Source organism: Nannobrachium achirus, assembly GCF_963921795.1.
Source record: "Nannobrachium achirus genome assembly, chromosome: 17".
In the NCBI taxonomy this organism is placed as follows: domain Eukaryota; kingdom Metazoa; phylum Chordata; class Actinopteri; order Myctophiformes; family Myctophidae; genus Nannobrachium; species Nannobrachium achirus.
This window is the reverse complement of record NC_137824.1, coordinates 25,912,095-25,937,945: the sequence shown is the minus strand read 5'-3', so window position 1 is coordinate 25,937,945 and position 25,851 is coordinate 25,912,095. Positions and strand designations below refer to the sequence as shown.

Sequence of the window (25,851 nt, the reverse complement as noted above, 5' to 3'; positions counted from 1 at the left end):
TTTAGACATTTCTTTTAATGAAAACTAGAAAAGTAACAAGCATAAAAGGATAACCTTAAATGTTTAAAGCATTTTTTTAGATCACAAGAAGCCACACTTACAAAACAGACCATTTGGTATAAAAGCAATTTAACAAATTAAAACAAAATATAACCAAGCGAGCAAAAATACTTTTATAAATTAAAATAGGTTTAGAAAACAGTAGTCAGGTTAACAGAGGGTTCACATAATTATTTAAATAAAAAGATACATCTCCCTTTTTCTAAATACATTTTCTGGATTGCCTTGTACCAAAACAGCAACAACGTAGAGGCAATACCTTACATTCAATATTCTGACCACAAAGTTGGATGTTTGAAATTTGGAGAGAGACATCCAAATATTATTATCCAAATTTAAATAAGTATATCATCATTATACTCCTGGTTCAAAGTAGTAGCAACAAATGTGCTAAATATGTTAACCCCCGTCGTTGGCACTTTTCTGTAGGGCTTGCCGGTATAATCCTTTGTCTTAACTTTGTATTCATTTACTTGAAATGCAACAAGTTAGGGAGAGATGGAAAGCGATAGCACAATCATTTTACCTTTTGTCCAGAGCGACTCATATTTGACACTCAATACCGTTCACAGAGGCTCTGCGCACTTAGCAAGATAACACTCACAAACTATATCACCATAACAACTATTTACAAGTGGATCAAATAAGACACGAATAAGTCTTATTATCGAGTAATAAGAGCTGCACACAGCTGTGTCTGTGTATGTGTGTTTGTTTGTATAGCGGTCTGCTGCGGAGTGAAAAAGAAGCAGGTTGTTTTCCTGAGTTTTACACCAGGCAGAGACAAGAAACATGACAGGAGGACTAAAAAGTATTGAAACATTTTCAAATATACAAAATCAGCACACACTTTTATTCGTGACAACACAAATTTGCGGCACACACTAAAAGTGAGTATACACAATACCCACTAGAGAAAGGAACGTGGGTATACGACACACCGTCGTATACCCTCCACTACACCGCAGTGTGTAAAAATATAGTATACTGTAGTCTCGCTGGGCCAGACTGTTGCCTCCCACAATTTAAAAATGCTTCCAGACATGGTCTGGAGGACGGAAGCTCTGATCCTGATCATGCCATAAAGCGGATGTGAAGCCTCCGCCCCACTTCCGTTTTGTCTTTACACTCATGCAAATGTATCCAAATATAAATCAAAATCATCCAAGCCAGTGGTTCTTAAACTTTCGTCAATTTGAAGGTCTCCCCTTAACTTATGACAGTGTACAAATAGAACCAAAAGGACCCATCAAGGGTCAATTTAGATCCCCATAAAGGAACCCACAGAGTCCCTGAAATCCACTTCGAGAACCACTGATCTAACTTAGTTCATATCTAGCTTAGATGAAATGGAAATGTAAAAAATAAAATAAAGATATTTTAAAATATATTTTCGTGAACGGAATTGATGCACATGACTTCTGTACGTGTTCGGATTTTGGGAGGCGTAGTTCCAGACTCTATATAGCGTGTATAGACTGTGGCATAGTTGTCTGGTTATGCGAGACTAGGTACACTGTAATACTGTAAAACGTGATATTTTCAAATAAAGTAAAAAATATGGTATATTTATAAAACGGAGGAAGTGTGTAGTCACAGTGAGTTGACTTCAATGATCTGCTGCAGGATATTGTCTACGTCGGAAGAGTCCACGCTGACGCCGGCCAGGTCCACTTGGGGCAGCAGGGCGGAGAGGAGCGACACCACGTTGTTGCGGATCCCCCGCAGCTTCTCCTGCACCAGGCTGGGAAGGGGAAGAGAGGACATTAATGCTTGTGCCACTTAACCCAGGGGTCTTCAGTCACTTGACAGGGGAGTTTGAATTGGGACAAAATGTTTATTTCACATGGGTTACCAAAATATATAAATGCTTACTTTTATGATTGATAATATGTGATGTGTTTATTAAATGTTTTCTTAGTTTGATTCACTTGAATTGAAGTTGAATTTAGGTGGTGTTCCTGATTAAGGAAAGTTGGTTTGAAATAACTAGGGGCGGTCCCTCACTACTTAAGGTCTTTGGAAATTGCTTTGAGTCAGTAAGAGAACTAGGGGGCACAATGCTCGGGGAGAGCTCTGTCCCTTAACAGTACTGAAACGCTCGTTTGTCTTGTTCTGTAAACTATGATGGTATCACGCTCCAAAAATAGCAGATCTACAAGGCCAACGTGAGCTGTGAGCTTGAAGACAAAGACAAAGTAAAATAAGCCTTCATACTATCAGGAGTGGTAGCCCCTTACGTTTCTGAATTTACCTTTTTTTATATTTTGATGTCGGTAAATACAGTCACTTGCTTGTTGATTGGGTCTCTCTGATACGCAACGCTACCACTGTCTGGTCTCAGACGAATACAGCGTCGCTCAGATGTTGTTGAGATTCTTTAAAGATACCCAGAACTGCACTAGGACAGCGCGGAAACATGTGCGAAGCGGCGCTAATCGGCGATGCCGTTAAGTATCAATAATTTATCTGTGAAAATGTAGCAGCTTTTCCCAAACTGTATCTCGCTTCCTCATTACGTCACATGTCCCGCATCCCCGCGGTGTGGTTGGCTATGTTCCTGCTTCTGATCTATCAGAGACAGGCTGACACTACCAGCTAGCCAAAAGACGCCGCGGGGAGGCGGGACATGTGACGTAATGAGGAAGCGAGAGACAGTTTGGAAAAAGCTGCTAAAATTTCACATTAGCGTTGCGTATCAGAGAGACCCAATCGACAAGCAAGGGACCCCAAATACCGACTTCAAAATACAAAAAGAGGTAATTTGGGGTCTCGAGACGGGCTACAGGAGTGATAGAACTACATTTTGCGAATCCATACCCTCAAAATATGTAGAGGTGCTGGACCAAAACAGGGAACCAGCCAGGAGCAGTTAGCACAATGAAAATATTAGGGTGATGTTATATAAGACTACACAAAGAAACGGTTGATAGTTTAGAAAAAGGAATTCAAAATGTCAAGAAAAGATAAAGAAAGGTGGCCTCATTTTGCACTGGGATGCATACAATGTGTACTTGTTATGTGTTGTCCATAATACATACTTGGTATTTGCGGCCATGTTGGTTGTGGTATCACCACTCCTCTTCTCTTTTTTGCCTCTGCCCTGTTCAGAGGATTCCTTCTGCCCAGACACTGCCTCTGGTCCCTGGGTTGTCCCTAGCCATGGCCCTGGAGCCTGGGCCTGGCCGGTGGAGCTCTCACTCTGGGGAATGACAGAGAATACATTAGAGGTGCTGTCGAGTAAGCAAGACCATTGATCCTGTACTGGTGATTCTGGACCCAAATGAGTGATGCTCAACAGTAGTCCTGGACACTAGACTTATTTGCTTTGCACTGGTAATACCTGAGGAACCTCGTGTAAATAGGTTTGTGGATTTGAACGGGATTAAGATCACAGATGAACCACTGCAATTGACCCGAGTTTCCCAGGTAATACTAGCCCAGTGAGAATCTATTCTGCCCTTCAGGTATTTTTTTTTAATAACCTAAAAGTTAGTGTTATAAAAGTGCAGAAATCAGAAGCTGTTAAACGAAGGAATGCAATGACTGAGTAATTTTTCTTTTTTCCGGACGGTACATCTAGTCCACTGCCCATTGTAATCATTACTTGGGAAAAAGACCTTTGGTTATATGAGTCTGAATGCCAACATTTAAGACATGGAATGTGTGACACTGGTGACATATTTCCAGTGTTTTTGGATACCAACTGGAAACTTGGTACAACTGTAATTATATTGTATTGTAACAGTCCAAAACGGTACGTTTATAATTATTATTTTATAATATTTTCATTTTATTTGTGAAAATCGAAAAGCTCACAACGTGTCGCAACGTGTTACAATGTGCGACACTCTTGTATGAAGTAGGGCATCAATTTACAAGTTACACAAAAATACATAAATATGGAGAATTCTGAGATTCTGCCCAACAGCGACAATATGACTGTTGAATAGAAACATTGTATTTTGAGAAAAGATAAGTTACAAAGACCAGATAATATGAATCATTAATAGTAATTAATTTAATTTCCATGATATATGGGACTGCGGCCGCCATTACAGATCCCATAGCCTGCAGCAGCCACAACCGTGACTACAGATCCCATATAACCCATGGCAAAAATGCAAACCAACAGGTTAGATTTAGGAAAAGTGAAGAATTGGCTTCATCACTCCCTGCATATGCCAATGGTCAATGCCAATGTGCAATTTGAGAGCTATTGGTCAACCCACTAAGAGTGAAATGGATGACTTGTTTTGTTCATGATAGTACTATTAAAATACTTAATCAGAATTAACTGGTCTGCTATTTATGCTGCTATCTGCTTTTTCTATGGTCTATGTATATAATTCTACCGTATATGATGTTTGATTTGATTCTACTTCTAAATGTATGTTCTGTAATGTAATGTGGCACTAATGTAAATCATTTACTGTTAGGCAGGCCATGTACCTTGCTCTAATCTTAACACATCGGACGCCCACGTGGTTTTGACGTCTTAATTTGCTGGTGCCCATGGCAACGCGTCATTTTACCTACCGGCGAGAGTACTGGCGAGAAAAGTAATCCGAGTAAATGTAATCCGAGTATGTCCTGTTTATTTCGCGAAAATCTTTTCTTTCAGTCAGGACCGTTTTTTACCATTTCTAAGCCACAGTGTTTGTGTTACGGCATGTAGAAGAGGCTGCCGTTTTGAGAAAAAAATGAAAAAAGGAAGAGAATCCGGAGAAAACAGCATTTTTGTGCAGCCGCTAAACAGGAAGTCAACGAGACACACAGCACGTCCGGGTGACGTAATTGCGCGCTGCATGTTGGGAAATGGAGTTTGTTTCATCACCGCGGTAGCCAAGTGCAGTAGCTACAGTACAGTATAGTTTACTGTACAACGCGTCAAACGCGTCGTGGGCCTCCAGCGACATCAAAGAAATTGACTTGTAGACACCACGTGGGCATCCGATGTGTTAATGTACTTGAACGTTTTGTTGAACTTTTCTATCTTTCCATTCATTCAGTGTGGTGTGGAATCACACATTAGAAGTCAAACTACCCAGTGTAATTACTGCGATCGGCTGGGTATGTATGTCGGTGTCCTTCTTTATTTAAGCCTGTAGCCCAATCAGGGACCAGCATTCGTGGCAATGTCATCATTAACAGCCAATGAGGGACCAGGCAGCAATCCTGGTGATGCCAGTGGTGATGTCACTGGCATCGCCAGTGGTGAACGCACCGCACCCCGGCGCGCCCTGTTGCGCACAAATAGGCCATACTTGGCCTACTTGTGCACATGTCGCAAATTGGCACCTCGACAGAGTGCAGTTCTAGTTTATGACTGGCATGAGTGACAGGTTAGGTTTCATTCAATAGGCATGGGAAAACATTTAAATACTGGAATTGATTGGCAAATGAAGTTACAGTATATGCCCATGTGGCCTGTCCTATGCTACTATTGTTAGACTTAACCCATTTAGAACGGGTCCACATTATTGTGTATCATTATTTTGTGCTTTAACTATTGAAAAATAGCAGATATACAAGCTCACAGCGCGGCACCGAGTGCCGCGCTGCAAGCTTGTAGATCTGCTATTTTAGAAAAATTTTGATCCGATTCTATAAGTGTCTTTTGAATCCTTCTAAGGTTTTTTGAAAAACCTGTTTCTGTGTCAGCAATCTGGCCAGCCATCGTCAAAGAAAAGGTCCTTTTCACTTAACTGGAGCTCAGTTAGTCTGTTCTTGAGAGACTACTATGTCAGTGGTTCTCAAACCTTTTCATGTGAAGGACCCCCAAAATGATATTTATTTGGCCACGGACCCGCATCTCAAAATATTCTGTTCCAGGGACCCACCAGAAGCAAAATTTGAGTTACAAACGTTCACTTTAAAAATACATAATATTCAAATATTTGCACACATTTTCCCGGCTTTTTCAAAAATAGCAGATCTACAAGCTCGCAGCTTGTATATCTGCTATTTTTCACTGGTTAAAGCATTCAATATTCCCAGGCCTAAATGGGTGTTAAATGAGGATGTAATGAGTACAGCCTGTCATGTTCACCTCACTCACCCCTGCTCGGCAACCGTCCAATCTGGTTGCCGTGGATACGGTTGGCGTCTCCGCCCCTCGCGGTGGCTTCATGGCGTCAGGAATGTCAGTCGTCATGGTTCCCTGGGACGTCGTCTTGACCTGAATACCCAGCAGCTTACGCAGTTTCTTGGCTTCCTTCTCAACAGCGGCCAGCCTCTGAGTTAACATCTCTTTGTCGCCCCCCTCTGGAGGCACCGGTTGGTGACTCACTAGAGACGCCACCATGGTCTGGGTGGATGCAGAACACTGGGGACTGGTAATACCGGATTTCTGAGCAGTGTCAGCTCCACTAGCAGCTCGCTGCCTGGAGTTGTCCTGAGACAACCTCTGGGGCTGGGTTGCTTCTTTCACAGGGTGCAACTCTTCCGCCATGGCCTCTGGAACAGACTGCTGCTCCTCCCAAACACGTGCTTTCTTCTCCAGGCCATTGGGGGGCCATGTGGGTTTCCTTTTATGGCTATAGGGAACACAGGTTTAGTCAGGGGTATGTGTCTGTCTGTGTGTATTTTTGCATGTTCGTCTAATCTACAATTTCATTTCAACAAAATGTGGTCATTCAGATCCAGGTCACTGAGTAAGTTCTACAGAGTAGAGCTTGACAGATATACCGGTCTGGCAAATACGGCCATTATTGATTTTTTCCCCCCGGTATTGGAAATTACGCAGCCAATGTGTAACCACTTTCAACCTGGCATTCCTATTTTGCACATGTCATTGTAGGCAAAATGTTTCAAAAGTTTTCAACAATGTTTAAAAATAGCAGATGAGCTATGAGCTCATAACATTTTGTGAGGTAGTAGGTAGATGGGCTTTTTTTTAATCTTTCAAAGGTTTATTTGTTTTTTACATATTTTTTTATTATAAGTTGTAAATGTTCTCAAATAGAAAAATCTATTATTTTCAAAGCGATTAGAACATTATACACGTTTTGACAAAATATCTGTAATCGATTTGGATCGGCACCTGATGCAAAAACCTGGCATCAGTCGGACTACAGAGCGTGCCTACATGCAATTTCCCCCATACCTTAATATTTCTTTGTCCCCGTCTTTCTGCACCAGGATCTTGCCTGCATCCTTAGGCGTGTGGTTTGGAGCACGTTTCAGCTCTGTGTATTTCTGTCCTCCTATGCGTTGTTCTGGCTCAAAGTGTGTTTGGTCTTGGGTGAGCGTTGCTTTGAGTGTGTGCAGTAACTCTGTGTGAGTGATTACTGATGTCAGTATCTGTTGGGTATGCGCATCATTCCCGGCGTGCATGGCCTGGTATTCTAAATGGGTATCCATCAGTGTTTCATCCGGTGTCTGTGTGTCATTGTCACCAACATGCATGTAGCCAGCTGTGGCACACGGTGCAGGTGGTGCACTCAGTACACGTTGGACATGGGGTTTGGGTTTTGGTGGGCCCTGGAACACAAGCACACAACTGTCAGTAAACACAATTGTTGCAACACTTAAATCATCGTTGTCGGGTGCAACAGGAAACCTCGTATGTCCAAAACCGTTCTTTTTGTATTTATCATTTAAAAAATTATTTAAAATTGTTTAGTCTAGTTTTGTGTGACAGTCTTGTGTGAAGTAGATCAAAAGGGCTTTACTTAAAAACGCACAAATTGAAACTTGAAGATACAAGGTTTCTGCCTGACAGTGACAATATTTATTCTCTGTCTATGAAGCTATTCGAGTAAAGAGCTAGACTTGATATCAGAGATTAGATAACAAGCATATATTTTACATACCTCCAGTGATTTCTCGCGTTTTCTGGATTTCAGCTCTCTACAAAAGAAAAAGGTCACAGTAATTATAATTTGTATCTCATCCTTATTTGTGAATGTGGTTACTCACACACCACACGCATACTTTTATGCATGCACACCTAAGTTGTAAGTAGAGCCACTTTCACACAGGCACAGCAACCCTGAATGAATACCAGCAGAGTCGCCGGAAAGAAGGTCACCTGGGTTGATGGTTTATGCCTTTTGATTGAGGTATTTATTAGACGTTTTGGATAGGAAAAGGTACAGTTTCATGACAGTACAGTTCACTGATACAATGTCAACTAAAACTGAAACTCGGGTAAGGCAAGGCTTATTTTTATTTTTATTTTCCATTGAAATCCTTAAAGGACAACTTTAGTTTTTTACAACAAGGGTTCATATTTTAGATTGTAATTAAAGAATATAAAAGATGAGTGTTAAAATTATTTCATTTACTTCTTTCTATTATTTTAGAGATTCTTATTTCAGTGGCTGGGGGCATCCGTACAAGTGGCTAAATATGTCATTTTACACAGAATAAGCCCATTCCCAAGATACAACGCAACCTTTCATGGTTGGATGTGACTTATGGCTAGAAGTGTTACTGTAAATAGCAATAAAGAAACTGCTGACTTATTGGGTCTAAAAAGACATATTTAGCCACTTGTATGCATGCCCCCATCATGTACGCATGCCCCACATTTTAGCACGGTAAACGCGATAAAACAATAGAACGAAGCAAATGAAAACATTTTAACACTCACTTTTTCTTTTCTCTAATTACAATCTAAAATATGAACCCTTGTTGTAAAAAAACAAAGTTGTCCTTATACACACCTCTGTAAACTATACCTAAACGGTTAAACCTAACCTTATTCCTAACCTTAACCTCAGTAAAACGGTGCCAAAACCTAATCCTATAACTAATCTTAAAGGAGCTATAGTCAACTTTTTCATTGTAGGGCCAACACTTTGTTTACATCCTAGTCTATAGACTAGAATGTAAACAAAGTGTCGGTCTGACAATGGCCAAAATGATTATTTTATCATTACTTTACACTTTTTGTGGTCATTTTTGAATAGAAACACATATATGAAGCTTATTTCTTTATAAAATATTTTCGAAACATAATTTTTATTTTAGCATCCGTTTTTCAAGAAAAAGTTGACTATAGCTCCTTTAACCCCAGAAAGATATGCGTAATTCTAAAGTTATTTCTAACCTTATTCTCAGTAAACCAAATACAAGAGTAAAGATCTCTGTGAGTTTCTTTCCGGCGACTCTACCGGTTACCCCCTGAATTAGATAGTAGATATTACCTACAGTAGTATGTTTTTAACATTTTCTTGTGTAATGATATTTTCCCAATTTCCCCCCAATTTAGTCATTATGCCAATTCCCCTATGTAGTCCCTGTCACTGCTGACTACTACTGGTTGGCCTTGGGAGGGTGTAGTCAACCATGTGTCTCCTCTGATACACATAACATTGCTTGCTGCTTCTTTTCACCCGACAGTGAGAAGTGTGACAGAGACCCCTGTGAACATAACCCCTTGAACCATGTACCACACTCACATACGTACGTACACTGGTGCAGGTGTTTGCACACGAACAAACACACACACACACACACACACACACACACACACACACACACACAAAAACACCCGCCCTGTGCATATTAGCACATGGCTTATTTTAAAGCTTCTGCCACGATGGCTCAGTCAAAATGTATTTTAGTTTCACCGCCCATGGGTGCCGGCGACCGTACACTACTATTATTTAATATAAACGTAATTGAACGTGTCAACACGTTTTGGGCCAAGAACCGTTGTAAACAGAAGAACACGTTTTGGGCATTGAATGTGCTTAGCAGTTAGTTACTTAGAAGTTAAAGGAATGGGACTTTACTGTTTCTTAATGCTCTTGTGGTAGCTTGGTGTTATCTTCTCGCTTTCGTCCGTCTCTTCTGGTGTGGAACAGCTCCTAAAAAACAAACCACAGCTGTGCTTAGTACACAGTGCTGCTATCGCTTGCTTGGTTCAAGGACTTTCAAGCTGGCGTCCCTATTTTGGGCATGTCATCACACACACGCACACACCGCACACACACACACACACACACACACATGCAAGCGCTCACACACACACACACACACACACACAAACACACACACACACACACACACACACACACACGCACATACACACCTGAAGCGTGGATTGGGATTCTGGCTGCAGTTCCAATGTTCAGGGCTAACATGATAATGACCTGAGGGAACCCTCCTCCACTTTAGACACTCTTCACACTGCAGCCACGAGGGACTCCTGCACACATAGAAACACATAGAAGACATCTTATTGAAATAACACTGTTCAACTGGTGGAATGTCATTGGTTCCTTTATCTCATTCCCATCTTAAAGAGGTGTCTCAAGAATGATATGGTGTGACTTACACGTTTCTCTGTAAACATGCTAAGTATTGAATTACATTTTTTCTCAAGGATCATTTCTCGTAATATTCCCTCATGTGTGGAAGATTACTAGTGTATCTTTTGGAGAAAATGCCAGTGATGGACTCTTTACGGACAATGATCATGCATCCTTTCAGTTAGCAGGGACATGCCTAACGCACGCTGGGGAGAAGAAACTGTGAAGTGAGGTTTCTGAGGTAATGTTACACTAGTGCTTCTTAAATTAAAAACAGAGTACTGACTGTCAAGATGAGACTTGTTGGATTTACATTAATACATTTTAATCCTAGCATCCCTATTCTGTGCATATCAACAGGCGGTCATTCGACCAAAATTCTGCGAAATTCTGCATATCTATGTCACATTGTGACAGTGACATGCTGTGAGCTTGTTGTAGATCCGCAATTTCTGGTGACAAGATTTAGGTGTAGGGTTTAAGTGGATAAAGAGGTTCGTTCCTTGAGCAAATAAACACCTGATAGATCATTTCTCCTGTTCATGGGTCTCAGGTTAATATCTCCCAATTATGGACACAGGGTGAGTGCTTTGGAAACAAATGAGTGCTTCAGAATGAGACAAAGCCACACTTGGATTCTAATACAATCATCTAGGTATCGCTCTAACTCAGTGGTTCCAAAACCGTGTGCCAAGGCACACTGGCATGATTTTCTGACAGCCACATATTATTATTGCAATATGTACAACAATATAGGGTTATGAATTATTTTTTAATCCGCTTTTTAAACAGAACTGTGTTTTCAATAGAAACGCAAATTCTACGCCCTACGAAAATATATATTTTAACCACTTTCAACATGGATTGTTTTTTGTTCTATCTTACCTTTTTTTAATTAATTTTCCAAAATAAAGAAAAAAGCTGATTCAGTGAGCTCCTAGATCGGCTATTCTCGCAATGACTACACAGGTGTTTGACGTGCCCATTGGTATTCCCTGGGCACAAAACGTTAGAAAACAACTGCTCTAACTTACAGTAACTTAACACAAAATGTAAAAAAATAAAAAAATCCTTACTCCTCATTGTCCTCTTGACTGGCCATATCTAGATTCCTCTTCTCCAGGGCTTGGACCTCTCTCTCTCTTGCCCGTTTCTCCATCACTTCTCTCCAGTAGTCATTTAGTTTGAGGCCCAAGGCACCAAGGGTCAGTCTGGAGAGGGGTTAAGAGAAATATTAATTGAATCCATTAAAACAGGGAAAGCATCTGTGTCATTTTAGATTTTAGCTATATAGCAGATCAGCTCTCAAAATGCACTTTGGCTATTCACAAATAGCAGATATACAAGCTCATAGTGTGCCACTTCGTGCCGCTCTATGAGCTTGTTGATCGGCTATTTTTGAAACATTGTGAACATAGGTGCAAATCTTTCAATATATATTATACGTATATTCAGTATATTTTTAACACTTTTAACTCAAATCTTTGCTTCTGGGGGTCCCTGGAACAAAATATTTTGAGATGTGGGTCGCTGGCCAAATACATATTTGGCCACCATATTTTAGGGGGGGTTTTGACATGAAAAGGTTTTAGTTTTAAAGATCTTTACCACTGGTAAAAAAAAGAGCTTTGGTGGTGCAGGGGTAGGGTTAGTTCCTACCCAGCACCACAGAGACAAGTGAATGAATCCTCCGTGGAGGGTTGGGGAGGGTGGTCTATGTGGCTCCACTAGTCACTTAACACATGGGCTGCTCAGGTTTATAACATTTCTAGCTGTTGCTGCTGCCGCCGTTCACTCACGCTCTATTTTGAAGAGCCTCGGAATCTTCGTGCGTGTGCACGTGGGTGTCCACTGACGATTGAGGAAGATAATCCCTTTGTTTACAAACGCTCGCGAAATTTAAATCCAAACGGGAGCCGACCATCGCGTTATAGTGTCGCCGTGAAAACAATCAGATCTCTGCTTCCCTTGCTTTCTTTTCTCCTCATTCAGAGATAAAGCCCTTTTTATGTTTCAGAGTAGAATGGAAATCAATGTAACCAGCCTCCGCCATTTTCTCTCTCTCCCTCTCTCTCTCTCTGCTACGGGGTGACGTATGGACTCGGGTCATTCAGAGGGCAGGTAGCTGCACATACAGTTAACCCTTCGTTGTCTCGTTCAGGGACGAGACAACTCCTTTTGGCGTGGTGACACCTAGTGGCCTTAACTCGTTACTGAACGAGTTTGGCTCCTTGGGTGTTAAACAATTGGTTCTCAAAGGGGGTGCGGGGACCCCAAGGGGTAATTGAGGGGGTTAATATAGTTATTAGATAGTTAGGAACCAAATGGAACCACATGTGGTTGTAACTATGAGAGTGCACAAATGGATGGACCAGTGGTCTAATACAGGTGTTCTCAAAGTGGGGTCCAGGGACCCCCATGGGCCCTATATCAGTTATTTTCAAAACATCTTGACATTCTTTGAAAATGTCTGAATAGTTTTGAAAATGTCAACACCACCGTGGCACAAAATCTTTTCAGATGGCGTCCAAATAAACATATTTTTTTTGTTGAAAAGGTTTGAGAACCACTGACTTAAACAGGTTGATCGGGGGCGGTGTCTGTTTAGTGGGGAGCTGAACTGGGAGGAATAGCTTGTATCTCCACACACATGACGTAGTACCGGTGAAACTGGAGGATGAGACACGTTCTCACGTACACCCTCCCTCCCTAAGACTAACAAGTAGGGGTAAGCAGCAAGGGACTACAGAAGAAATTTGGAAATTGACAGAATGACTAAATTGGATACATAATTTTACATATGTAAGAGTACTGCATACTGTGCGTGTGTGTGTGTACCTGTATTCTTTGGTATACTCAAAGTCTTGCTTGTTGTGCGCAGGCTTGAGGAAATTACATTCCATGACACCTATGACCCCTACCCCTCCCCGCTGACCTGAAGCCTGTGGGGGTTGAAAGGGGAGGGAGAGAGAGGTTAAAGATGAGTCAGACACACACGCACGCACGCACGCACACACGCACGCACACACACACACAAACACACACTCGGCAGTGGCTCTTAAACCAATGCATTGTGCAAACAGCCAAAGCAGGAAGGTGCCAACTTATGCGCAAAATGGTTTAGGCATTACTTTAGAGATGACTGAGTTGATGTAAAAGGTCAGATATGGTTGAGTATAAATTCTGTCAGAAACCTTCTTATTTCAACCTTTTCTGTTTTTTTTTGTAAAGGAATGCTCAACTACTTTATCATACAAGAGTGTGGCACAAAAGTAGTGAAAATAGCCAAAAAGGGAAAGGTTTACAACTGATAGCAACGATATATGGGTTTAGTGTGGTTAAGGTCAGGGTAAGGATCTGGGAAGGAGTGTGTATGCCTTCAAGGTCCCATATTGGGAGTATTCTTTACGGCTTCTTTTGACTACGAAGGGTGACCCAGAAACTCCCATAACCTGAGACTTCCATAAGCCGTTACGTTCTGGGATGGTTTTTTGTTTGCGTTTCCATTACAATCAGAACCATCCCTGAAGGGGGAGGTACGTCCAAAACTCTTTAAAAAGCAAAAATAGCTGACGAACAAGCTCACAGCGTGTCACAGCGAGTCACAGCGTGTCGCAACGGAATGCGCAGATTTTCTCTATTTTAGAAACATTTTGAAAGTACAAGTTCTGAGTTCTGTTAGTACCACCCCCTGAGCAGGGCCCAAATTAGGTTCTGAGAACCCAACCTGGGAACCCATTCAATAAAAAAATCAGTTTTGAGAGATTACTGAGAACCTTATAATTATAAAACCACAAGCCGTAGCACATGGAAACAAATCCAGGGCACATGAAATACATTTTACAACACAATTTACTTTGTTCTTTCTAGTCCAAAAGAGACATCTTAGAAATCGCATACCAGCGGTTGGCTAATGCATTATTGTGAGGCGGCAATGCTGTGAAATGTAATGTGTTGTTGACCTACCTTGATCTGACAGCCCACTTTCTCATAGGCCTTAATGAGGCGGTTCTTGTGGTACAGCATGATGCCATAGTGGTCTTTGTTCTTATTCATTCCGAACGTCACCTTCACCTTCTCTTTCTAATGTTCAGCAGTCAAGGTCAAGAGTAGGATTTGAAACCAGCAATGGTATTAACACACGGGCACGCAGGCACGCAAGCACACGCACGAACGCAGGCACACACACGCATGCACACACACACACACACACACACACACACACACACACACACACACACACACACACACACACACACACACACACCATAAATACTGTATACAGTATATAGACAACACAAGTATAATAGGTAATGAGCACCCTATTTCTGTGTTATTGATACTTTGAGTGACTAATACATTATCATATGCATGAATGCAAAGGGGGGGGGGGGGGGGGGGGCGTTATCAGATGACTCTGGGCTCATGGCCAGGGAGCCCAGAGACGTCTGTGATTGACCCGTCTTAAATTGGATCAAATAAGCAATGTATTTAAATTAAAATACGAGGCTATTAGCCTAGAGCTATTTGAAATTTGCATCAGAGTAAAGGGCGTGCGTGGTGGGGGTGCGGGAGGGAGTGTGTGTGGTTGAGGGACCGAATTCCTAACCACTTAAACCCTATAGACTTGGTTGAATGGGATCCCCCAGGGGCTTATACTTGTCCCATTCTTTTTTTCAAAAAAAGGAGGGGACAGACAAATCTGCAAGCTCACAATATCACATGTGAGCTTGTACAGTAGATATGCTGTTTTTACTGAACGTTTGTCCCAAGAATAGTGACACTAGGATTTATGTGGCTAATTGTGGGCCTGTTCCTATAGAACCAATGCATCACAGTGGTCCCCATGTGTTAGGTACTACTTCTATGTGGACACACAGCATTGCTATGAATGGATATCGTCGTTGTCAGTTGGAAACCATGTATGTCCAACCTAGTGAAAATAGCAGATCTACAAGCACACAACGCCTCGCACTGCGAGGCGAAAATAGTGCTATTTTCACTAGTTTTGAGCGACTTGTGTCTTGTGTGATGAAGCAGGGCTTTACTTTGGTAACATGTCATTAGGTCGAACACCCTTTAGTCCGACCACCAAAACCTAACCTTAACCCTAACCTCAGTAAAACTATGCCTAAACCTAACCCTAACCTCAGTGACCGTGACGCGGGTGATTATCTAACCTGCTGACGCTGATGAGTGATTATCTAACCTGCCGACGCTGTTCGACCCAACGGGAGTTCAACCTATGGGGCAGTCCCCCTTTACTTTACGAATGAAACATACACATTTGAAACTTGGAGACTTCTGCCTGACAGTGACAGTGATATGTCTGTTATATATCCGTTTCTGTGGTAAGGATACACTGAACTGGGGTTTGTACACGTCGTTCTCAATGTGCGCAAGGTTCTTCGCTACCAACTTAGCAAGAACCTTCTTCTGTCTGAGTATGACCTGAGTCCTGGGCTTTAGGTACAGGATGCTGAGGTAGGCCTGAAAGTGATACAGTGATGGAGAGAGACAGAGACAGAGAGAGAGAGGACATTTTAAATGTAAAATCAACCACGTTAATGAATAACCAGAAACCTTGCCAGGATTACCCCTCAGGTTCACCTGAAACTCACCCTGAGAGAGTAGTCGATGCTTGGGAGGTTCTGGTCAGGTCTTAGGTTACCACTGCTACTCCGTCCCTTCTTGAGCTCCTCAATGATGACCTCAGGCATACGGATGTCATGGACATCTGACTCAAAGTCCAGCTCAGGCTTCCCATCCTTGGTTCTTGAGGATTGGATGATAGGATTGGTTGTTAGAACAGAACAGGGACATAGTGTAGCTTTTCCTATTAACCACATGAAACCTAGTGTCCCTATTGTGAGCACGTCATAATAGCCGATCATCTGGTGAAAACAGGCGAACTGTTGGTGAAACACGTCACAAACATGTTGTAAATGACAACTGTGTTGGTTGTAAACTAGCACCCAACACTGACACTACACTGATACACAGACAGATACTCTGAGCTGGGTGTGATTGAGCATCGAGCAAATCGATGCACACAGGATCCCCACACACAATCAGGAGAGAGGCTCCACATTTCCACCTACTCTGGCCTGCAATTCAATTCAATTCTATTCAATGCCCTCTATAAAATAAACTTAAGTGTTTGTTTGTACCCTCTGACACTAATGTGCTTTTGTGCCTCTGTTTAGACAAAGGCTCCATGTCAGTGGTTCTCAAAGAGGATTTCAGGGACTCTGTGGGTTCCTTTAGGGGGGGTCTAAATTGACCCATACAAGTCTTTAACTCTGACTGTATACAAATGGAACCAAATGAACCCTAACAGGTCAGTTTTGTTACATTTGTACACAGTCAGAGTTAAGGGGAGACATTGAAATTTAAAAGTTAGAGAAAGACTGCTCTTTCTGTGTATGCTGTGTGTGTGTCAGCTGTAATAATTAATTCCTGTTTTTAATGGAAAAAAGCTAATAAAGGTAAAAAAGATTTTATTTTATATCTATGAAAATTCAAGTTAAGACAGCATAAACGACTGGTAACCAACCTTTTCAAGCCCATGAGCACTTTTTATTCCAACGTGTAAGCCGAGATCTACCACGAGTAAGACATTATCATTTGAAATGTCTGACAGGATCAATGTACCGGTATATGCATACATTCACACAAATGATTATCTGTTATTATTGAGTTATAAAAGGACCCCACTGAAACAAGTCCAAAAGCTTTTTCTAGGAATCCTTTAGTGTAACTGTACTGTCATGAAACTGTAACATTTCCAATGCAAACTCTAATAAAGTCTTCAATCAATCAATCAATTGTACGGTATGATTTTGTCTGCCACCTTTTGAAGATTTGGGAAGTTTGAAAAATTGGCGACAAGCTTACAACGTGCCACGGATGCGACGTATTATGAGCTTGTCGTTTAGGGTCAGAGTGCGACTCATTGGCTTAAGGTTTCAGCAAGCCACAGCGTCTGCGGCTTTCATTGAAAAGAATGGGCATGGGGGGAGTTGGTCCCACCCAAACACAAACCTTTTGTGAATTAGGATCGAATGATAAGGTTTTTTTAAGGTTGACATGTCGATCGCGATCGACCGGTTGGTTACCACTGGCCTGGAACCACTGGTGGCCACTGGACTAAAGTTCAAACTCTAACCTGCGAATGTTCCAGATGAGGATTTTGGTGCCTTTTTTCGAAGGGATAGAATCAAAGTGTGCATGCAGCTGGTCCAGGGAGGTGATGAGGGAGTGAGTGAGGATGGCCTTCAAACTGGCCTCCGAGTCCTCTGTCACCACCAGCGCCTGTAAGACTGGGTCAAGGAAATTGAACCTGGGAGGCTACGATTGAGGCTACAGCCACTCTGTGATGCACTGACACATAAACATACAGAGCAGTACACATATACTGCCATTTCAAATGATGTCACAAACACATTGTAGTATAGAATTACTGTATGTCTGTATCATGTTAATTTTCCTGATAGGAAGGACTAGATTTTCAGAATTGAATAGAGGTCTGTGCGTTCACCTCAGAGACCTTGAGATGGAAAGGAATTTGGGAGTCTCCCGTCTCCCATATAGACAACAGAAAGGAGTTTACCTCTCTCAGGGCTGGACAGAGATATCCAGCTTGGCCAGTAGATTATCTATGCAGTATGTTAAAATAAAGACACAAACCACACCCACTGTGGTGGGTGTTGACGAGAGCGTGTGGGCAGGAGGAAGTCTGCTGCGAAAGTATTTTGACGCGTGAGATTGTATTAAACCCTCTCTCACAATCGGTTCATACATGCTTTACAACATATCGTCACTGTCGGGTAGAAACCTCTTATCTCCAAGTTTCAAATGAGTATGTTTTTTCATAAAGTAAAGCCCTGCTTCATCATAGAAGACTGTCGCACAGGACTAGTGAAAATAGCCTTGCGCTTGTAGATCGGCTATTTTCACTAGTTTAAATACATTTTAAAATGATAAATACGATTCCATCCGACAACGACAATATATTTTACAGATCTGACACCAGATTGGGAGCGCGCACAAGCCGCACATGCACACACACACACACACACACACACACACACACACACACAAACAAACACACACACACACACACACACACATTTCTCTCATTGAAGGATATTGGTCTGTTGGCTGAAGGGGGCGATGGGGACGATGACAGCCTGGGCTCTGATGTTGTCCAGGTATGTCTGAGACAGCATGCCCACGCTCTGACAGCCCCCGTTCTTGGTGAAGATGAGGGCATCGCGGCCCAGACGCATGGAGCCCGACTTGAAGCCATTGCCATACACTCCGATGGCCTGCAGGCTGGCCGGCCCCGTGCCCTTCCCAGTGAAACCAAAACTAGACACAGAGGGGGCAGGTGCAGCACGTTAGTGGCAGAAAATGTGTCTGTGACATGTATGCATTTCGCAATAGTGTGTGTGTGTGTGTGTGCGTGCATGTGTGTGTGTTTGTGTGTGTGTGTGCATGCAAGCGTGGGTGGGTGGATGAGCAAGAAGTGTCAAAGACAGGAAATGTGGTCTTCTAAGACTTCTGGGGGCATGTTCTCTATAGCTTGAGCATGAAAATGGTGGGGGGTGGGTAATTGTGTCTGCAAGAGTGAATGCCTGTGCTAACAGTCATAGGCAGAGTTAGGCTTTTGAGTTAGCTTGGGGGTTAACAAATGCTGGGTTTAAACATTATTTAAACTTTATCAGTAAAAAACACAACCAAATTTGAATCATGGCCTGTGTCTGTCAAAGCATACAAGCGTTGCCGGATATTTTCATGTAAAGTAACAAGTAATTATTTATTAATTAGACAATTTAGATTTCAGAAAAAGTTATTATTACACTACTACTAGTTACCGCAAAAGGTAGCAGACTTACAGTAAAGCAACGTTACTCAGTAAAGTGTTAATTACTTCCAACACTGTCAATGAAGTATAACGTTTAAAGGAGTAGTTCACCCCCAAAATAATTTTTTTTCTATTGATTAGTCACGCCATGGAGACTAGAGTTCAATAATATTTTTAGTTTTTTGTCACATTCCTAAGACAAAAATGTGATAACAATAAATGTACCTCCATTCGTTCCGGATGGGGACCCGTTTCGAAACGGGTCCCCATCCGGAATCAATGGGGGTAAATTTACTCGAATCAGATTTTTGTCTTAGGAATGAGACAAAAACCAAAAAATATGATTGAACTCTATACTCCATGGCATGAGTAATCAATAGAAAAAAAGTCATTTTGGGGGTGAACTACTCCTTTAAGAGGTTAAAACTAGCACATTGAAATGCAGTAGCCTACTCTGTGCATGGCCCATTTATGGTTCTGAGAGACAGATTCTTTTTTTATTTTTTTTTTATCAATAACAACATATTTAAGACAAACCTTGTTTCCTCACTATCTTGCATTTCTTCCATTATCACACTGAGGTTTGTGGTTTCCTATGCCTATCTGAATATTTAGATTTTATTAGACTGCATTTTTTTGGCCATATTGAAACAAGAGGCCAAAAAAGCCTCTATCTGACACCAAACATGTCTGCCGCTACACTAGATTTAAAACCATGCATATCCTACGGAGATGTAAAATGAATTCATAAGATGTAGTGCAGAATGTGGCAATTATAGTATGGTATAGCGGCTATACCATAATATAATACTATAATACTATAATAATAATACTATAATACTATACTATTAGCCACGGTAGTAAACATAGGAGGGAAACTCCATTTCTACAGCTGAACCGCCTTCACAGTAAAATCTTCTGAGTTCATTCTGAGAGTGTACAAATACAACCAATAGTTGTTGACCACTAAAGTTAAAGACCCTGGGCTTCCTGACCTTCTGATTGGTAGTGTAATACTTTATTGCTGTACTTTATTTATATGCACACAGACCCACTGAGGCTACTAACATTATTTTCATAGAAGGGTGAGCTATTTCAGCTAAGGCCACTAAGGCTAAGGCTCCACCAGGAGCGTTGCGTTGTGCTGGCGTCAAAAAATGAACCGGGGCGAATTTGGTGACCGACGTTGACGCTCGCAGTGGAGCCGGGGGGTAAGAGCCGGGGTGAAGTTATACCCCCTGCTCCCCATCGTTATGCTTATGCTTATGAAGCAGTGTGTGAGTGTGTGTGTGTGTGTGTGTGTGTGTGTGTGTGTGTGTGTGTGTGTGTGTGTGTGTGTGTGATTGTGTGTGTGTATATTCCAAAGCCATATCTTTTTCAAACATCAATGGACCACATGCATGGTAAAATTCCCAGTGTTCATGTATCCATTTGTAACTCTGACAGTGTACAAATGTAACCAAGTGGGCCCTTATGGGTCCATTTAGTTACATGTGTACATTGTGTATCATTTTGCTGTGTGTGTGTATGTCTGTGTGTGTCTGTGTCTGTGTGTGTGTGTGTGTGTGTGTGTGTGTGTGTGTGTGGACAGGTTTTTATTACTTTCTGGGGACCACATGTCCCCACAAAGATAGTAGAATTGGAGAAATAAAACCTTGTGGGGACAAATGTAGGTCCTCACAACTTTTTGGGTTAGGTTTAGGGGTTAGGTTAAGGGTTAGGGTTAGGGGTGAGGGTTAGGGATAGAGGTTAGGGTAAGGCCACAGAAAATGAATGGAAGGTCCCCACAAAGATAGTAGACTGTGTAATGTCCCCACAAGGTAGGCTTGCAAACCTGTGTGTGTGTGTGTGTGTGTGTGTGTGTGTGTGTGTGTGTGTGTGTGTGTGTGTGTGTCACTTCAAGCCTTCCTTACCTGAGCATCTTGTGCAGTTTGTTGGGGGTCATGCCACTTCCATTATCAGTGAAGGCCAGACAGAGCTGACCCTCTTCCTCAACCACATCCACCCAGACCTGCTTAGCTGTAACACCTGGATCTGAAGCATTGTCTGGATACACAAAGTAACAACACCGTCAATTCAGCTTATATAGTGAGGATGACATAGGGCATTAAAATAATCAACATCACAATATTTTTTGACAACATACCTCAATATTTATATCATGATGATAATACAGCATTTGTGACAATAATATGATATTTTAACAGCGAAAATAGCAGGTCTAAGGCTTAAGTTACAGCCAGGACTGGAATTTCATCATTTTAGGGGCACGGCCACTTGGCTTTTGGTGTTGTCCATTTTTTGAGGGCACAAAGGCCAAATGCCAGGGCAGGAAGGCCACAAAATAAAACAAGTCCATTGAAAGAATTTGTTGAATTTAAAGCTATACTATGGAAGTTGCTCAACTACTGGTCAGTAGCGCAGTGATGTCATTGCGTGCGCATCCCGCATCAAAAACTCATTCAAGTCGCCCAGGGACTCATTCATGTCATGGTCCTGGGGTCCCGGGGATGCGCCATGTTAAAATAAATGTATTTCTTCTACTTAAGTTGCTATATTAGTTTAGATAGTTTAATTCGTTTTTTAATGTATTGTGTAAGATAAACACTGTAAAGATGTATTATCAGTTAAACCTGGAACAGCTAAAAACTATTTTCGCTAGTGGTTCTCAAAGTGGGGTCCTGGGTCCTTGAGGGAGTTCCAGGGGGTCCCCAGATAAATGATAGTTAGGAACCAAATAGAACTTTACTTCCATTTGTACTCTAGTATTTTAACATTTAATATAAATTGGGGTCCCAGCCTAGTGTATTTAGAAATCAAAGTTCAAACATTAGCCAATTTGTAAAATAAATATAAGAAATAGGCAAACATTTTGAAAATAGACGATCTACAAGCTCACAGCGCTCGAAAACATTGTATTGAGGACTCATAAAACTTTTCTGGGACCCATTTGAATGACCACCTGTGGGTCCTGGGACCCATTACATTGAAAACCTAGTAACATCACTGGTAGCGGTATTGCTTTTTTCAGACGTTTTTCGCCCGGGGTCACCACCGCGTCCGCCTCGCCGAGACGCATCCGTAGAGGGGTCTCGCGTCCCTCTGCGACAAGGCGTTGGGGAGTAACAGGCTAGACTCCTACACCAGAGTAAACACTGTTGTTGAGACAAGCTACTTCCTGAAAAGACGGCAAGACGCGCTGTGATTGGCCGGTAGTGTATGATCTGGAGACAACGTATATGGAAGAATTCAGATGACGTAATTTTGCCGCGAAATGCAACCCCCCCTCACGGCTCAGTAAAAAACATATAAAGAAAAGGCTTTCGGGGCTGAAATTCACGGAGTGGGTATTCTAAAACTTTTGAGAATTAATAGTTAGGACAATTTTAAGGGTTAGGGATGATAACCTAATTTGCAGTGAAATAGATGATGGTATTTACAATTTGATCCATGCTCAGCCCTGTACCAATCAAAGTCACTGGATTGGTTTAAAGATGGGGCCTCAGGGCAGTTAAGATTTCAGAATCTCAACAAAACACACTGGTGTCTACATGACAAGACAGATACAGTGTCTACTGTCTACACGTTGACAAGAAAGAGACAGAGGAGAAACTGGTATAGTCAGCTGGGCTGGGGCATGCCATTTTCTTAGGGGCACACAAGGCCAAACTGAGGGGCAACGGCGGCCATTGCCTTCATGGCCTCCATGAAAATCCTGCCCTGGTTACAGCACACCACACCGCCACCCAAATCACTGTAAGCTGGTACATCAGCCATTTTCGCTATTTTGGAACATTGTTTTTAAAGCATAATATAGGGGTTACATTATTAAAACCAGAAGAACAACACTTGCCAATATAATAATACAATATCCCAGATAATATCTAGTCTTATATCACAATATACTGTAATATCAATATATTTCCCAGCCCAAGGATGGCATATCAGCATTGCCCTTGTTAGATCAGATTTATTTGTTGATGACATCAGAATCATTTATTGTCCAGGTATGTGAGGAATGTGACTTGGTGCATTTCTCTAATAACATAATACTAGCCCTTACCCGTTCAAAGATATGAGCTCCAAAATGATGTGCAGTGTGTGGGTTATGGGATGTGCACTGTGCACACAGTATATGAGGGATGGAAAGTAACTTTAACTGGTGCTTGCATGATGTAGGAGCATCAATGTAAGAAACCCGTTTCGTTTAATGGCTACAGAGATACTGTCCCCCCCCCCCCCAGCCCGCCCGCCCACCCGCCTGCACACACACCCGCCTGCCTGCACACACACACACACACACACAGAGCTGGTTAAACATTTTGCCTCAAGCTAGATGCAGAATAGATGTGCCTCATGCTAGATGCAGAATAGATAGTAGATACACCATAAAAATGCTAATATACAGCATACGATTTGTGAAAGTGACAAACGGGCTTCACAGTTATGTCAGGTGTGTTCATATTCTTATGGTGATGCGATTTCAGATCAATTGCTCCAGCCACTGAGGAGAAACGCTGTGACAGACAGACACTCACTCACTCACTCACTCACTCACTCACTCACTCAGACAGACATTCGCAAAATTATAGTATAGATATACAGCAGTTGAGAGGGATTTAAAAACACACCCATATATATACACACAAACACATATATATACACACATATATATACATATATACATATATATATATATATATATATATATATATTGTACATGATGAGACATTTCATGTATAAACTATTGCACTGACCAGTTATGAATAGCCTATAGCAGGGGTCAGCAACCTTTTTGAAATGAAGTGCCATGTTTTTATTTTCTATATAGTTAGTGTGCCGTGTGAACATACATTTTAATGACACGGTGCGCCATCAAAAATTCAGACATATTTTGATTGGCAGGACATTGTTATAACGATTATTAGACAATCATAATCCACCTATCTCCCCAACGCCTTCCCCGGTCAGAGTTCAGAGTTTTAATGAATGTAGAATTGTGTGCAGGATGTAATTACCTGTAAATTAGTTGACTTCATTTAATTGACCACATTTAAAAAAGATATTTGATTTTAAAATCTTCCCTCACACTTCTGCCAGTGTGCCAGTGATCACCCTCCCCTGTGCCAATGTTGGCACCTGTGCCTAGGGCCTATAGCAATAACTGTCTGCACGTGTTATACCAAAGATATTGTACATATTATTGATATTTCACATATTAGTCATGTTAAGATATGATCAGAGAGAGAAGAGCAACAAAGACAGTATGTACTGCATGCCTTATGTTTCTTTAAGACACTCCCTCCCACAACAAGACCGCGATGGAAATAAGTCACATGAGTTCATCACATATTATGCTGATAGAACAGGTGGGCCTGTACTGTACTGTATGCATGTTCTCAGTGTCAATTGTATTTTAATTCATCAAATTGACAATCAATCAACTAATCAACTATTCTAGATAATTTCATAAAAGGTGGTCTGACAGAGAAGCAGTGGTGGAAAGTAACTATAATTACATTTACTCAAGTACAGTACTCAAGTACAATTATGACTTTTGAGCTACTTTTACTTTACTTTCCAATTTTCAACACTTTTACTTCTACTCCACATCTCAGAGGCAAATATAGCACTTTTACTTGTAACAGTAACAGAGTATTTATTTCTACATTGCATTATTGATACTTTTACTTGAATAACAAATGTGAGCACTTTTTCCACCACTGCAGAGAAGCCACAGCAGACAGCGCACGCTTTGTCAGTCGACAGAAGTGAGCAAAGTTTAAAAGTATAAAAGGGCAAAACACGCCGCCCACGCACACACAGTCACAGAGACAGACACGCGCGCGCATAGCAGCGCGCTTGTCCGCAGCCAATTGACAACCTGCACGACAGACAGGCGCTGCAGAGCAACAAAATGTAGAAGTGATCTAAAACAGACAGTGAACCAAAGTTCTCAAACAGACTCCCCCCTCCCTCCACACTCACACGCACAAACACAACCACGCCAACCCCTAGTTTGTCAATAAAGTTATTAATGGCGTATTAAACTAATTAAAGTCTTTGTTCGCGTTGAGCCCGTCGACGCACTGCACTGTGCAGAATATGTAAACCTCGTCGCATGTCAGAGAGAGACAGAGAGAGAAAAAGAGGAAGTGCATCCACCACCACCACCATAGCAGCGCAAATAATGCGTATGCGAGAAAGAAGAAAAAAACAACAACAATACGTTAAAACTTAAAATACAATGCATTTTTGACCTTACCTATTAATTCTGCCACGGCGCTGAAGGGCCAGGTATGACTGGTCGAGTTACTGTTCAGGAAGGAAGGGCTCATCTGCAACACAAATAACAAACATTAGTAATCCTTTAGTTTCACTTTTACACAAGAAACGCGTCCTACCTTGACACGACCAGGCGCAACTTTTCAGTTCAACCAGTTCAACGGTTTCCTTTGGGAGTTTTTAACGAACTTTTGCAAAATAAAGACATGCGCCAAGATAACAACAGAGCACAAACACTAATAATAGTACGAATAATCTTGATAACATGTATTTTACATGTTTAAAAAAACAATACATACGGAACTCAGACGAATCCCATGCTCGCTTAGTCTCGCCATGTTTAGCAAACAGACCCGCTGGTGTCTCCCTCTG

The 25,851-nt window shown here is 41.7% G+C and overlaps 2 protein-coding genes across 3 annotated transcripts in view; both read right to left on the bottom strand.

The window, feature by feature from the left end:
- The window catches only part of f8 (coagulation factor VIII, procoagulant component), a gene marked incomplete at both ends in the record, with an annotated part of 26,722 nt that extends 25,584 nt beyond the window's left edge, over nucleotides 1-1,138 (bottom strand). The window contains one exon of the mRNA XM_080746639.1: nucleotides 1,104-1,138. Coding sequence (XP_080602765.1) covers nucleotides 1,104-1,138 — 35 coding nt within the window. The remainder of the gene's footprint in view (nucleotides 1-1,103) is intronic.
- On the bottom strand, nucleotides 7-25,851 carry LOC308301533 (MORC family CW-type zinc finger protein 3). 2 transcript variants are annotated; one of them, XM_080745545.1, is made up of 17 exons: nucleotides 25,779-25,851; nucleotides 25,460-25,532; nucleotides 21,108-21,240; nucleotides 18,478-18,698; nucleotides 17,494-17,641; nucleotides 15,947-16,100; nucleotides 15,687-15,815; nucleotides 14,292-14,408; nucleotides 13,164-13,267; nucleotides 11,402-11,536; nucleotides 10,106-10,222; nucleotides 9,807-9,881; nucleotides 7,878-7,914; nucleotides 7,169-7,545; nucleotides 6,113-6,599; nucleotides 3,102-3,262; nucleotides 7-1,804 (listed from the first exon to the last, which is right to left on the bottom strand). In XM_080745545.1, the coding sequence occupies exons 1-17, from the start codon at nucleotides 25,815-25,817 to the stop codon at nucleotides 1,654-1,656; spliced, it is 2,658 nt and encodes an 885-aa protein (XP_080601671.1). In that variant the 5' UTR covers nucleotides 25,818-25,851; the 3' UTR covers nucleotides 7-1,653. The 2 variants fall into 2 exon arrangements, with proteins under 2 accessions (XP_080601671.1, XP_080601672.1); XM_080745546.1 differs by having other exon boundaries at nucleotides 6,122-6,599.